This window comes from Hermetia illucens, chromosome 6, assembly GCF_905115235.1.
Source record: "Hermetia illucens chromosome 6, iHerIll2.2.curated.20191125, whole genome shotgun sequence".
NCBI classification, from domain to species: Eukaryota; Metazoa; Arthropoda; class Insecta; order Diptera; family Stratiomyidae; genus Hermetia; species Hermetia illucens.
In genome coordinates, this window is record NC_051854.1 from 730,438 (window position 1) to 743,509 (window position 13,072).

The window sequence follows — 13,072 nt, forward strand, 5'->3', positions numbered from 1 at the left end:
TGTTGACGTATTTATCGAAAACAATTCTCCCCGATCCGCCCAGCAACTTGGCATTACGTTCATACCGAACCAAATAAGAAGAAGACAAGCGGTCATTGTTTTGACAAGTTGCCGATCGTTCGTTCCGTGCTCTGTCAGACGTTTTGAGATTCTTTTTTTGTTCTAACGAGACGCACCGTGCTTTAAACAGAAAATGTCGGGAATGTCGGATACCGAAATTGCCAAAATGAACTGGGAATTGGAGAATAACATCAAAACAGTTCCAGCGTGTGATGAAATTTTCCGATTCGATGATAACCAGCAGAAACAAATCATCGAAACCAAACCATGGGAGAAGGATCCACATTACTTCAAAGATATCAAAATCTCGGCTTTGTCCCTATTGAAAATGGTAATGCATGCCCGGTCAGGGGGTACTTTGGAGGTAATGGGACTGCTGCTGGGTAAAGTCGAAGACAATACCATGGTAAGATTTCGATAAAATGCCAGCGGAAGACATAACAAAGAGTGCGGATTATTGCAGATTGTCATGGATGCATTTGCGCTGCCAGTCGAAGGTACGGAGACCCGTGTGAATGCCCAGTCGCAGGCTTATGAGTATATGTCAGCTTACATTGATTCTGCCAAGGAGGTTGGGCGGTTGGAAAATGCCATCGGATGGTATCACAGTCATCCTGGCTATGGATGCTGGTTGTCCGGAATCGATGTTTCCACTCAAATGCTGAATCAAAACTTCCAAGAACCGTTCGTGGCGATTGTCGTTGATCCTGTCCGTACGGTGTCGGCAGGGAAAGTGTGCTTGGGTGCCTTCAGGACCTATCCAAAGGGTAATATGAGGTTTTAAAAAGGCAAAGCTGTTTCGACGTTACTTAGTTGGTAGTGTCCAGCATTGTCCAAGGAATATTATTTTCTAATTCCACTTCGTGTTATACTAGCGTTATTCCAATTATTCTTTAGGTTATAAACCACCAAATGAAGAGCCATCTGAATACCAAACGATTCCGCTGAATAAAATCGAAGATTTCGGTGTCCATTGTAAACAATACTACCCACTCGAGGTCACCTACTTCAAATCTGCTCTTGATCGCAAACTCTTAGATTCATTATGGAATAAGTACTGGGTCAACACTTTAGGCAGTTCAGGTTTGCTTAGCAACACTGACTACACAACTGGACAGATCTTCGACTTATCAGAGAAACTGGAGCAGAGCGAAGCGAGCTTGGGAAGAGGTCCTTTTGTTGTTACAGGTACACTAATGCGTGTCAAGTGTGGGATCAATCTATCTGAACTATCGCTTTACAGGTGATGTTAATGAGAAACGAACCGAAGACAAACTCTCGAAGGCAACGCGCGACTGCAGTCGTGCTTCCATTGAATTGATTCACGGTTTGATGGCTCAGATTGCGAAGGATAAGCTCTTTAACATGGTTGGCGCAAAGAAATAAACATTGATCCGATATAAAACAGCTTGTTTGGTCCATCAACTAGTTTACTATTTACACAACTCCTTACAATTCTAATAAAAAATGTTTTGATTTATAATTTACACACTTTCTTCTTATACGCAAGTGATCCTCTTATTCGTTGTCCTCGAAGTTGATTTGTGTGCGAGATCAAAGCTGGATATCGCACATGGATACCACGTTTATGCGGCGTCCAAGCTTGGAACGTACATGTCTTTCCGATCGGCAATTCAATCGCTATCCACCCGGCAGATGAAAGGACGACATCTGAAACAAGGAAACGTTAGAGGCAATAATGGAATGAAAGACACTAAAAAAATTTTTTTTCAAAAGACTCATGGAGGGAGTCTTGAGTCCACATTGCCAGACGCAATCAATTGGCGAAACCAGAAAAAAAGCGCCAGAATCACTTTCGAGGCCTACCACTATCAATATCCGTCTACGCCAAGGGCCACTCTATCATACATTTTTTATTTGACTCCAGAAAAAGTGATCCGCGAAGTTGACTACCAGAGGCATTCTCCTTTCAAGTCAGCCCAACGATATCGACATAATAGGAAGAGCAACCTGAAATCTGCAAACTGCCCCTACTTTCAGATCATGCAGGTGGCGCAAGACCTTGGGCTGCGTCTTAATACAAGCAAGACCAAATCAACACCAGAAACAACAACATCCAATAGCAATCAATTGAAAGCAATGGAAATAGTAGACCACAACTTTGAAACCATTTAAAACACATTGTCCCGTTCACAAGCGGGGTCGGCTCGTCGTGATCGATTGCACCATTTTACTTTATTGTGACCCCTTTAAATCACCATCCAGCGTATCAAGCCACCGTGGTTTCGGCCGGCTTTTTGGTCGTCTACCAATCTTAGCGAGTGAATTCTCTTCAGCGCGAATTACATGACCATACAATCGAAGATGTCTCTCTCGCAATTTTTTCACGATAGGTGCAACCCCAGATCGGTCGTGGATATCCTCATTTTGGATGTGATCAAAGCGTGTTACGTTACTACTCCAAGCAACATCTTCGTCTCTATTACCGTTAGACGCCGTTCATTGTCCTTTATAGCCATTGATACGTCGATCACAAAGAACGCCAGTTGCTGACCGCCACTTCATTCAGGTTGCGCTAATGCGTGAAGCAATTTCACAATGTAGTGCTCTATTGGCTATTTAAATCGCTCAGTTCTGAGCAGGTGACTGCCATTGATAATAATAGTGCCTGTTTCATGGGGATCGGTCGCCATAATTTCAGTTTTATTCAGATTTAATCTGAGATCTTTTGCATGAGGCGATCATTCAATTTTTGGACAAGTTGCTCGATATCATTTTTGCTATGAGACGCCAGGTAAACATCATTTGCATAAAGCAGTGTATAGTACGCTAGACATTGGATGTCTCGTATGACAATGTCGATAACAAGAACAAAGAGGAGTGGTGAGAGGGTGCTTCCTTGATGAACACCGATAGAGACAGGAAGTTCTTTTGATGCACCCGTCACACTTCGAACTTTACTTTTAACCCAGTGCACAAGTTCTTCTGGTACTAGGTGTAGAGCATACCAGATTAGTTCATGTGATACACAGTCAAACGCTTTCTCCAGATTGTCCAGTTTATCGTAAAGATTGTAATGGACCGCTGGGTGACAGCGATCACTTTCTTTGCATCCCGGTTGACATTCTTATAAATTTATCAATTGGCCAGCGTTTTATCATTAAGAAACTTGTGGTAGAGGCGTTTCTCTTCACGAACCTTTGTCTCAACGTCGTCATTCAAAAGCCAGCGGTTGATGAATCGCTCCGAGTGTCAAATCATTTCTTCCTTTTTCTCACAAAATCGCCATCATTTAATTCACGTGCGTTCCTCACGCTGTTATATCAGTGGCTTGATTCACAAGACGGCAACAACGGTCACATTTGAGATGAGATGGTCTCATAGGGAGCGGCTTTACATTCAGTGACAGTCATAAAATGTCGGCGTCTTACGAGAATATAATCGATTTGCGTAAAAAAATATAAGCTTTGAGGACGAAATCCGCGCACAGTTATTAGCAGCAACAGAGTCCATTTCAGCTTACATTTTTTTTTAACGCTTGAAATGTCTCGCTATAGGGTCAGAGCCGCTACTGACAAGATCCGAACATTTTACATCTCCTTATGGTTAGGTTTTTAATAGAAAAGACGAGCTAAGTCTTCTTCTAGAGGAAAATCTTCTGGAAAATGTTTATCCTTCTGGAAGATTCTTTAGCTTACGCAACGAAGGAATCTATATCACAGTCGATCGACAGTGGATAAATGAAGAGAGAAAATACGCGAATCAGTATATACACAAGATAGAGAAAAAAAACATGGCATACCCTCCCTCAGATGGAGCGATGGTAGGCCAGGGCGCCAGTGTAGCGACTAGGGATATCACTTCGATGCAAAGTCCTTAATCCGCATTGAGAACTGTTCTGTATCGCAATGAAGAAGATTGGTAGAATTTTCCAATCACGGAGGAAACTCTCATATAAGCGATTTTGCACTAATGAGTCGATCCGGATTATAATCGTCTCCAAACAGAAAGCATCATATTTCGTTTTACCTTTCGGGTTCTGCCTGGCTAATGATTGGAATCTGCCGGTGAGACTTTTAAATTATCATTAAAATGAGAGGTCAAGAACATAGTCATGAATTTCTGTCAATAACTCTACCACTCTAAAAGCGGGAGTAATAGTCTATATCAAGTGCACGGATCCATCTCTCTTCCGGTAACTGATTGGAAAGGAGCGCAAATGTCGGCAGGTAACCAGCCGAGAAGGCGATTCTCAGAAAAAATTTTAATTTTTACGCAAAATTTTTACAGACGCAAAAACTTTTGTGAAAAATAAATATATTACTAGCGAAGAAAACGTCATCATTGTTTTATCAAACTAATTATGTTGATTGCTAGAAACACCATGATACGCATATTGCAAAGAAATACAATTCAAATACTCACCACAAGTCAATCCACCATCAACTTCGCCTGTAATCGTAATCGGGTCCGAAAACTCCAGGCCAGGCCATGTTCGCTTTCTAACTGCATCTGTTTGTGGAACAGGCAAATATTCACTTCCTCGCAAAACCTTATAGAGTTCATCGGCATCTTCGATTGCAGTTATTAAAATAGGAAGTTTTGACGATGTAAAAACGTAAACGCTACAAGAATACACTTTTTATAAACGCCAACTTTATCTGATAGTTCTGCACTGATACCGAATAAAGTCACATTGTCCCTCTATAAAACACAATCGTCCCAGTCCTGAGAGGAAGACCGACATTCCAGGCTTCATGAGAAACGGTTGTGGTTGGATAACCTGATTTGGTGTCACTTGTATTATTTCCTCCGTTGTTAAGAGGTCAAGGATCTGAAGTTTGGCAGCTTTACAAGACAATTCAAGTGGGTTTATCTGAATGGCTCACCTGGTCTGGATGAACAACTCCGGGTGTGTCGTAGCACCATTTCGTATTCACAAATGCCTTATCCTTCTCATTCAGCGTAAGAAGGGGACTAGTTCCTTTCGACATACTAAAGGGATCTGCAGTTTCCGCGTTACTTACAAAAGTCCTACCTAAATAGCATATTCATTGCAATTTTTGATTTGTTTCTCTCTCCTGTAATAATAACACTATACCTATCTGTCCGATCAGTGAAGCCTTTGCTGGTTTTCTACTTGAGTGCATTTGTTCTTGATACAATTGCTCCTCGGCCTTGAGATGAGATCGTTCGGAAATCAAACGTTTGTGGCGATAAAACAAGCGGATATCTGTGTACATGAGGGTAGACATTAGCACTGAAAAGTAACAAATGATCTTTTCTTGAGAAATCTAACCTGACGGGCGCATGATTGGGAATTTTAACATTTTAAGAGTTGTACCAGGCCAAGGACATGTTGTTGCTTTCTGGATAAGATCTATAGCTTGCGACTAGAACATATAAATAATCTTTGAAATTTTAACAGTACTTATGATGACGTGCACACCAGTTACCTTACAATAATCTGACCCAAGCAGCGTATTAAACAACGTGCTCTTCCCTACATTTGTGCATCCGACTAAATATACATCTCCTTCATATTTCCATTGTGAATGTAAGTGAGTAATGAGTTCCTCCACGCCAAAACCAGTCTTGGCGGAGATTAATGCAACGTGCTTTATATTCATGCTGTCGATACCTTTAAAACGCAACTGATTGAATCTAGAGCACTTTAATCTACTCACTATGTTTACACAAACCTGCTGATGTCACCGCTTTGATAAGGCAATCTTTAATTCTTTTCAAATAACCGGGCGAATCTCGTGGAAGCATATCCACTTTATTTCCTACAACGAAAACTGGTCGCTTTGAACCAAGAATGTCTTGGATACCAGGCCATATTGAGCAAGGAAAATCCAAAAGATCAACTATCAAAATCGCTAGGGCATGTTTTGTCTGTATTTGGCGAAGGGTTTTTATGTATTCTTCGGGTGGGACAGCAACGTCCAGTGCAATGTTATAGTGTTTCAAGAAGTGGCAGCGTTGGCAAATAATTGTCTGCAATGTAAAAGAAACAGAAAATTTGCATTTTATTTTATTGAGGCTTAGTAGCATAGTTCTTGATAGCAGGGTTAGTCTGCAGGTAAACTTTAATCAATTTTGGCAGTGCACAGCACTTGAATTTCTGCGGGCAGTAAAAATTTCGCAGGTCACAAATCAGAGTTTCGATAACTGCTTTTTTACGGCTCGAACTGTTCAATATGTGAAGCATCAACGCCAACTGTTCAACTTTTAACTAAAATCAAATGCCATAGAGCCAAATGAACCAGTAGAAACGGTTTCTGGAATTGCTAATATTCTGGTCACAAAAGTGAATCAATCGACTGGGACGAGTATGACTTATAACCAACATTACTGTTAAAGGGAAGAAGAGGGCCTCGGGCACTTTCTTTTTGATAGTTCGGTTTTAGAGCTGCCAACGAGCAACAGAATTATGATTTGTTGTAAGCGCAATTCCACTGACGCACCCTTTCACTAGCCATGCGTGGAAATGTTGGCTGCTTCCAAACTTTAGCAGTGGAGCCATTTCTAGACGTTCCATGAACTATTGTACCAATCGTGATACGCATTGAACGTCTCTGAGCGCGTTAGACTCACCATCGGATCAGGTTTTAAAAGCTCACATCCGACAATTAACGCTGAGATTCTTACTATTTGATAATAGTCTATAAAAGCGGAGGAGTGGACCATTGTGTTCTTCAAGTGCACATAGGAGGAATGATAAAATCTTAGACGATTGTGGTTCTACTGACTCTAATCTTTAATGAAATGAAAATAGAACAACAATCTAGACAAGCCCGAACTGTCCATAGTTTCTGCTTCTCAGATGAAAGTTTCCGGGATTCGGTCATTGCAAGTATTCATACTCCCTTCATCAGATATAAATGTTAACAGCGCCTTGCGTCTGGTTGTGGATAAAATCCGACTCAACAGATTGCGGTGGGCGGGTCACTTAATCCGTATGGATGAGGATGATCCAGCCTGGAAAGTCTATAAGGGCAATATCTATGATAGAAAAAGAAGACGAGGCGAACCCTGCCTGAGATGGAACGATGACGTAGGTCAGGACGCCAGATAGCTTTTAGGGATATCGAATTGGTGGACCTCGGCGCAAAACCGGGGTGCCTGGAGTTCCTTTCTAGCAGGACCTAGACCGGATACCGGTTGTTGCGCCGTTGATGATAATGATGCTGTCTCTGCACCTTTGCAGATATTTTGAAGGCGACGTCTTGAAAGCTACGAATTCAGTCAAATACAATCCACTCTGATACCTTCAATTCTGTGTTCGTCCGCCCACGAAATATTTCGCTAGGAATATAACCAGGAAGGCCAGTATCTGCACAGTGCAAAACAGCACCACAACCGCTACATGGGACATCCGAGGGTGGTATGGATGGATCTGGAAACAAACCGTTAGAATAAAACACTTTCCGAGCTGTGATTCCTCTCGGCGTTACCTGCAGTTCCGCTTTTACTGGCGCCTTCGCCCTCATCGTCACTATCGTAAAACTCATAGTCCGTCAACCAGTTTTCTGGTTGCTGTGTCCTGTTCTTTTCTACTTGTATTGTTTCAGGCCCACGCTTCCCAGATTCCGGACGATTTGTTGCCAATATTTCAACATCGTCTGGATGGGTTGCGAATGCCTTTAAGGACTTAGGGAACGGTTTAATGTTAACACGATTTGTTACTTCTTTTTTCTCGTATTTTCTGATGGCCTCCTCTAAAGCACGGTTCTTTCTGTAGCCCAGTCGTAGTTTCTGATTTTCCAAATACGAGCTAAACAAAATTTTACTCTGGATTTCGGGGGAAATATCATTACTTGAGTTTGAATAATTTAACGAAGTCGCAGAAAGTAATCGTATTTGATTTATAGTTCTGCTCAAAACTAAATTAGCTCTCAAGCGAATCATATTCCCTCCACAACAAGGTTATGTGCTTACTGGGTTATGTTTTTATTTTGATTACATTTTTGGACGTTTATCATTGTTTGTTTTGCTATGGAGTTTTTGTATCTTCTTCTACTTTCAGAATTCGAATCTTAGCTTCAAATTTTTAATGCAATTGGGAGCCAATCAAAATTTCGACGTATCATCGAAACGATTTAATTATTGAATCCGCAATATTACTCATTACATTAAAATTTGTTCGCATAATAGAAAATTGTGATAAAAACATCACCCCTTGGATGCCTGCAAACACACCACAATTCACCACATTACATTGTGTTGGCCAGCAGAGGGCACAGCAGCATGACATGGCAACAAAACGGAAACGGCGGGCATCTGTCCGGCGTCCTGTCTTTCTCATCCGACATTTAGTAGAAGAAGGCCGCAGTAAGTATCGAGATCGGGAATAAATCGAGAGTAATCGCCTGAAATACGCGCCAAACTTTGTGAATTCAGCCGATGTTTTCAAATTCTAAATCAAATTAAGTGGTTTTGTGGAAATATTTCTAAAATGGAATTAATTTCAGGTCGAAATGGGTCGACGTCCGGCAAGATGGTAAGTGTCCACGGACTTGTAACATTGTGAAATTTCGAACATTACTTTCCTCAAGTTATCTCAAAGGGTTAAGGCGTAAAAGGGTCTTAAACATTCCAACAACATTCGAGGATATAGAAAAGATATATTTATGGGTGGGAGACTGCCTTGTTCGTCAGTAGATCTCTCAAATAAATGTATGACAACAACCCAAAGCAATATCTGTACAGTGATGACGTACCGCACAGTGACATGCTTCTTAACTCAACTTGATAACCTTCAGAGCAACTTGTAACGCTTTGTGTTTCCTCCTTTCATTGCAGTTATCGCTATTGCAAAAACAAGCCATACCCTAAGTCACGGTTCTGTCGTGGTGTACCCGACCCGAAGATCCGAATCTTCGATTTGGGCAGGAAGAAGGCCACCGTTGAGGACTTCCCGCTCTGCGTCCATCTGGTCTCTGACGAATATGAACAGCTCAGTTCGGAAGCCTTGGAGGCAGGTCGCATTTGCTGCAACAAGTACTTGGTCAAGCACTGCGGCAAAGATCAATTCCACATTCGTATGCGGCTTCATCCATTCCACGTTATTCGCATCAACAAGATGTTATCGTGCGCCGGAGCTGATAGGTGAGTAATTCAGTGTTTTTTGTTAAAAGCCATTCGTGGGAGTGCACTTCGAATGTCCGAGAAAGTTGGTCGAGTATTCAGGCCAAACGCTTTCCTGCTTAAGTTGGTGCTATGTCCGGGGAAAGCGTTTCGTTCGAATTATCCTTGCCAATAATGATGATACCGCCTAGAGCGCTGGGCTATGAATCAAACCATGTTTACATTTTATTACTTTGACATATATACTGAAAATTTTCCGTAAACTCTCCACATACACCCACCCCAGTTCCATTAAATACTTAATAAACTTTCTGTTCATCTGCAGGCTCCAAACTGGAATGAGAGGTGCCTTCGGCAAACCACAAGGTACCGTTGCACGTGTTCACATCGGCCAGCCAATCATGTCTGTCCGTGCCAGTGATCGTTTCAAGGCTCAAGTTATCGAGGCTTTGCGTCGTGCCAAGTTCAAGTTCCCAGGACGTCAAAAGGTTTGTTTCATTCAATAGCTGTGTAGGAAACCTAACTTGAAACATTGATTTTTTTTACAGATCTTCGTTTCAAAACGCTGGGGATTCACAAAATACGATCGCGATCAATATGAGAAGCTTCGCGATGAGGGCCGTCTTGCTCCTGATGGCTGCAACGTGAAATACAGGCCCGAACATGGTCCTATGGAGGCTTGGGAACGTGTGCAACGTGACATTCATGAAGCTGCATAAGATACTGGCGAGTTGGTGTTAACAAATAAATTGTCTTTTTTGTATGAAAGACTTACGAATGCGTTTCATTCCGAATTGTGCAGCACCCCAATATCGGAAAGTGGGTGCGGCACGAATGGGACTTGCAGCACTCTAAACTAGATCAATCAATTCTTTATGAGCGACGGACGCTCATAAGCACTTTGGGATTAGTTGGAGAAATTTACTTTGATTTCGGACATCAACGGTGGAATTAGTTTCGGCTGTCAACGTAGGACTCTCTTATTGGCCCTTTTTGAAAATTGAAAAGTTGAGTTGAAGACTGCATTAGCTGTAGGAAGAATAGCGTAGTGCACGTGCTATGAGGACGAATTCAACTGTTCTAATCAGAACTGGATGTCTCAGTAGTAATCATGATTGGATCAATGTAAGTCGATTTCAATTATTTTTCTACAAAGAGGCTCAACAACAATCCTGTTAATGTACTCATCAAATGGGTGTACAATAATATCCCCTGAAGTGTGCTGAGTATGCACGCAATACAATTTGGGGGAAAATGCATCTGATTTGAAAAATTAAATATGACTTGACCTAAAAACCGTGAACACTGAACATTTTGTTACCAAGAAAAAATGTAAATCAATTTTTTCGGATTTAACAAGTGGTTGGAATGTATCTATTCATTGAAAAAAAAAACCATTCTACTCTCGTTCCAATCCCAAATCGATCAAAACAAAACAAAAAGAAATTTGCTGGGAGTACGTCGCTTACCATCAATAAGAACCATCAGCTTCTCTTCACATTTGCTTTTGTCATTTAATTAGTTGTTTGTTCTCCGACTGATCAATGCGCCCAGGGTATTGTTTGGAATGCCTTGTGTGGGGCAGATGGTCTATAATTGTAAACGTAGAAGAAGCAGTTGATTAGCTTTTGTGAATATTGCCTGCTGCCTGCACCTTTTTGATGGTGTCGAATCATATTTTCTGCCCTGTCATGCCTCGTCGAAATGATCAATTGATGGTCAAAGATGATTAAGCCGTTAACGGGGGACAGTTTGAAATGACCGCGGTAATAAGGAAGAATCGTTAATTTCGCTTATTATGTTGATTTCGTGGAAATTTTAGATGAATTTATTTAGAAAGGCATAAAACGATTGCACTCTTTATATGGAGTAATTGCAGCCAATCCAATAGAAAGTGTGAAGTAATGAATGGAAAGATTTGTGTTCCCTTTATTGATGGACGTGGAATTGTTTTTGTTTCTATATTGACTTGTGGTTTGAAAATTTGATCTACCGTTACAAACCTGCCTTTCCGCGTCAACCTATCATCACATATTTTGTTCGGACATTTTTGTTTTTTTTTTTCACGAGGTCTATGTTCGTTCCATGCATCCAAAGCAACTTTTCACAAGAATTTATCATAGACACGACTTGCTTCGCAGCGGTTTTTCATCGTCTTTATCAAGCATTCGACAAGGGCGCACGTTGGATTTCAGTCATTAGGAACACAACGCACCGTTGCCGCATTGCCATCCGGGCTCACGTAATCTGACGCTACAACGTATTTAATGTGGAAGCCCGGGGGAGGAGATCCAGGAGTACATTGAGAGCATCTGCTAGGAAGGACTGCAGAGCCTCGAATCCTATTAAGCTTCATTCTATTGTAGGTTTTGCCCAAAGCCTGCCATCGTACGTTAGGAAGGGATGCGCCACAGCTGTGTACATGCAGAGAACCATCTTCGGCCGATGATCCCATTTCTTTGCAAATGTTCTGCTGCAGGCCTCCTTGACCCTCAGATCTATTCAGTCTCCAATTGGATCCAGAATTACACCCAGAAAATTTACACTGCAGGAAAGAACAAATTTTTGTTCATTCAGCCGCGGTAGGTGGAATTCAGGTGCCCTTGTCTTGGTGGTGAATAGCATCAGTTTCGTTTTGGTTGGATTCATCCCACACCTTTCGCAACCTCACTCATAATGGAGGGAAACATCCCTAACACTAATATCACTAAGTAGTCAGCATACGCCACCACCTTCACCCGGCTGCTGTCCAATATTCGCATAATTTCGTCCATCACTTTCGGTATGAAAACTGCTCGTGCGCGTCTCTAAGACTGTGGTACGTATTCTAAAGAGATAAAGCTCTGGCAAATCTCGACAAGCTACGGCACAACCTGCTGCTTCTGCAGCATGACTGGCATATATGCCATCGGCGGATCTTATCTTTGGTAATTACCAATTTGATAGTGTTGCACGGTTGGAGTGTTTGTAAACCATCCAAGCAAGGCTCTGACTCACAGTCCTCGCTGGCAGGAAAGTGCATCTAAACCAGCAGCTCCAAGATTTCAATAGAAGATTCCGTCCAGGAGCCTTCGAAATTTTAAAAAAAGGATGAGCTCCTATGTTTCTTGAACAGAATCTTACTGAGCTTTGTGAATTCGCTCGTGCTTACGATGTTCTGACAATACTCCAAACAAGACCGCCTCTTAGCGGTTTTGATGGCTGCCAATACTTAGGCCTGTAGCAGATGTTGTAGATTTCCCTGGTCAGCTACCTGAGGCAGGAGAGCTCTTCATTCCACCATTGTAGTATCTTCTTGCTGCATTTAGCAGCGTTGCTATGGTGGTTGTCAAATGTTGTACTTCTTCTGGCGATGCTCATCGGCCATGAGCTATATACGTCGAAGAAATATACAGGTTTTCTGCTCCGCATGCTCCAGTTTGACCACGACTAGGTCGCTGGAACTCAAGTCCGGACACAAAAAAGTGTGTAGACTCTTCCTCGCGCCGACCAATCGCGCCTTTTTCTGATTACCCTCCATTTAATCAATTCAGTTCCTTCCTTTGTTCGATTTGGTTCGAAGTGGTCAAGTGAAACACTCCGGAGTTCATTGAAGAATACAAAACACATAGGTGTTTGTGGGATTTTATATCGGCAGCCCGGCACAAGTGTAATCGAAGTTACTCGACCGAGGGACGAGACAGCCAGTTGTGTCCAGTATTCCGCGTCGTGATTGCACCCCGAAGTAAGAGGAGTAGAATGAAAAAAGTTTTTAAATGCTATTGTAATTTGCTCGTAAATGCATTATTGGAGGAAATTGAACAGGATATTTTCAGTGGATGTATCGGTGATACATGAAGCAACTTCCTTCATTTCTGATATTTAAGTACTTCTTACGTTTTGTTTGTTCAATTGATTTTTGGAGAGACTATTTTTCCTCCCTTGCCTGGATATTTCTTGCATGTTTTGCTTCTATTGG

General features: G+C 41.8%; 3 protein-coding genes across 4 annotated transcripts; 2 read left to right on the top strand and 1 right to left on the bottom strand.

Moving 5' to 3' along the window:
* Window positions 1-87: 87 nt before the first annotated feature.
* Window positions 88-1,547, top strand: LOC119658645 (COP9 signalosome complex subunit 5). Its single transcript, XM_038066183.1, has 4 exons — window positions 88-466; window positions 524-827; window positions 958-1,248; window positions 1,304-1,547. The coding sequence occupies exons 1-4, from the start codon at window positions 194-196 to the stop codon at window positions 1,444-1,446; spliced, it is 1,011 nt and encodes a 336-aa protein (XP_037922111.1). The 5' UTR covers window positions 88-193; the 3' UTR covers window positions 1,447-1,547.
* Window positions 1,362-8,087, bottom strand: LOC119658640 (nitric oxide-associated protein 1). The gene is made up of 10 exons (XM_038066173.1): window positions 7,482-8,087; window positions 7,296-7,423; window positions 5,724-6,021; window positions 5,478-5,662; window positions 5,321-5,414; window positions 5,123-5,254; window positions 4,911-5,059; window positions 4,704-4,855; window positions 4,447-4,646; window positions 1,362-1,731 (listed from the first exon to the last, which is right to left on the bottom strand). The coding sequence occupies exons 1-10, from the start codon at window positions 7,933-7,935 to the stop codon at window positions 1,538-1,540; spliced, it is 1,986 nt and encodes a 661-aa protein (XP_037922101.1). The 5' UTR covers window positions 7,936-8,087; the 3' UTR covers window positions 1,362-1,537.
* Window positions 8,088-8,238: 151 nt separating this feature from the next.
* Window positions 8,239-9,888, top strand: LOC119658647 (60S ribosomal protein L10). Of its 2 annotated transcripts, XM_038066185.1 has the most exons (5): window positions 8,239-8,358; window positions 8,499-8,527; window positions 8,830-9,135; window positions 9,440-9,602; window positions 9,663-9,833. In XM_038066185.1, the coding sequence occupies exons 2-5, from the start codon at window positions 8,505-8,507 to the stop codon at window positions 9,831-9,833; spliced, it is 663 nt and encodes a 220-aa protein (XP_037922113.1). In that variant the 5' UTR covers window positions 8,239-8,358; window positions 8,499-8,504. The 2 variants fall into 2 exon arrangements, with proteins under 2 accessions (XP_037922113.1, XP_037922114.1); XM_038066186.1 differs by lacking the exon at window positions 8,239-8,358 and having other exon boundaries at window positions 9,663-9,888.
* The last annotated feature ends 3,184 nt before the right edge of the window (window positions 9,889-13,072 follow it).

What these genes read in the sequence shown, in the direction of transcription:
- LOC119658645 (XM_038066183.1), top strand. Translation starts at nt 194, where the DNA reads ATGTCGGGAATGTCGGATACCGAAATTGCCAAAATGAACTGGGAATTG. An exon ending in AAGTCGAAGACAATACCATG is followed by an intron (nt 467 to 523) that starts GTAAGATTTCGA and finishes GGATTATTGCAG; the next exon opens with ATTGTCATGGATGCATTTGC. An exon ending in CTTCAGGACCTATCCAAAGG is followed by an intron (nt 828 to 957) that starts GTAATATGAGGT and finishes ATTATTCTTTAG; the next exon opens with GTTATAAACCACCAAATGAA.
- LOC119658640 (XM_038066173.1), bottom strand. Translation starts at nt 7,935, where the DNA reads ATGATTCGCTTGAGAGCTAATTTAGTTTTGAGCAGAACTATAAATCAA. An exon ending in CCCAATCATGCGCCCGTCAG is followed by an intron (nt 5,255 to 5,320) that starts GTTAGATTTCTC and finishes TCATGTACACAG; the next exon opens with ATATCCGCTTGTTTTATCGC. An exon ending in GAGTTGTTCATCCAGACCAG is followed by an intron (nt 4,856 to 4,910) that starts GTGAGCCATTCA and finishes GCCAAACTTCAG; the next exon opens with ATCCTTGACCTCTTAACAAC.
- LOC119658647 (XM_038066185.1), top strand. Translation starts at nt 8,505, where the DNA reads ATGGGTCGACGTCCGGCAAGATG. An exon ending in GGTCGACGTCCGGCAAGATG is followed by an intron (nt 8,528 to 8,829) that starts GTAAGTGTCCAC and finishes CTTTCATTGCAG; the next exon opens with TTATCGCTATTGCAAAAACA. An exon ending in TCGTGCGCCGGAGCTGATAG is followed by an intron (nt 9,136 to 9,439) that starts GTGAGTAATTCA and finishes GTTCATCTGCAG; the next exon opens with GCTCCAAACTGGAATGAGAG.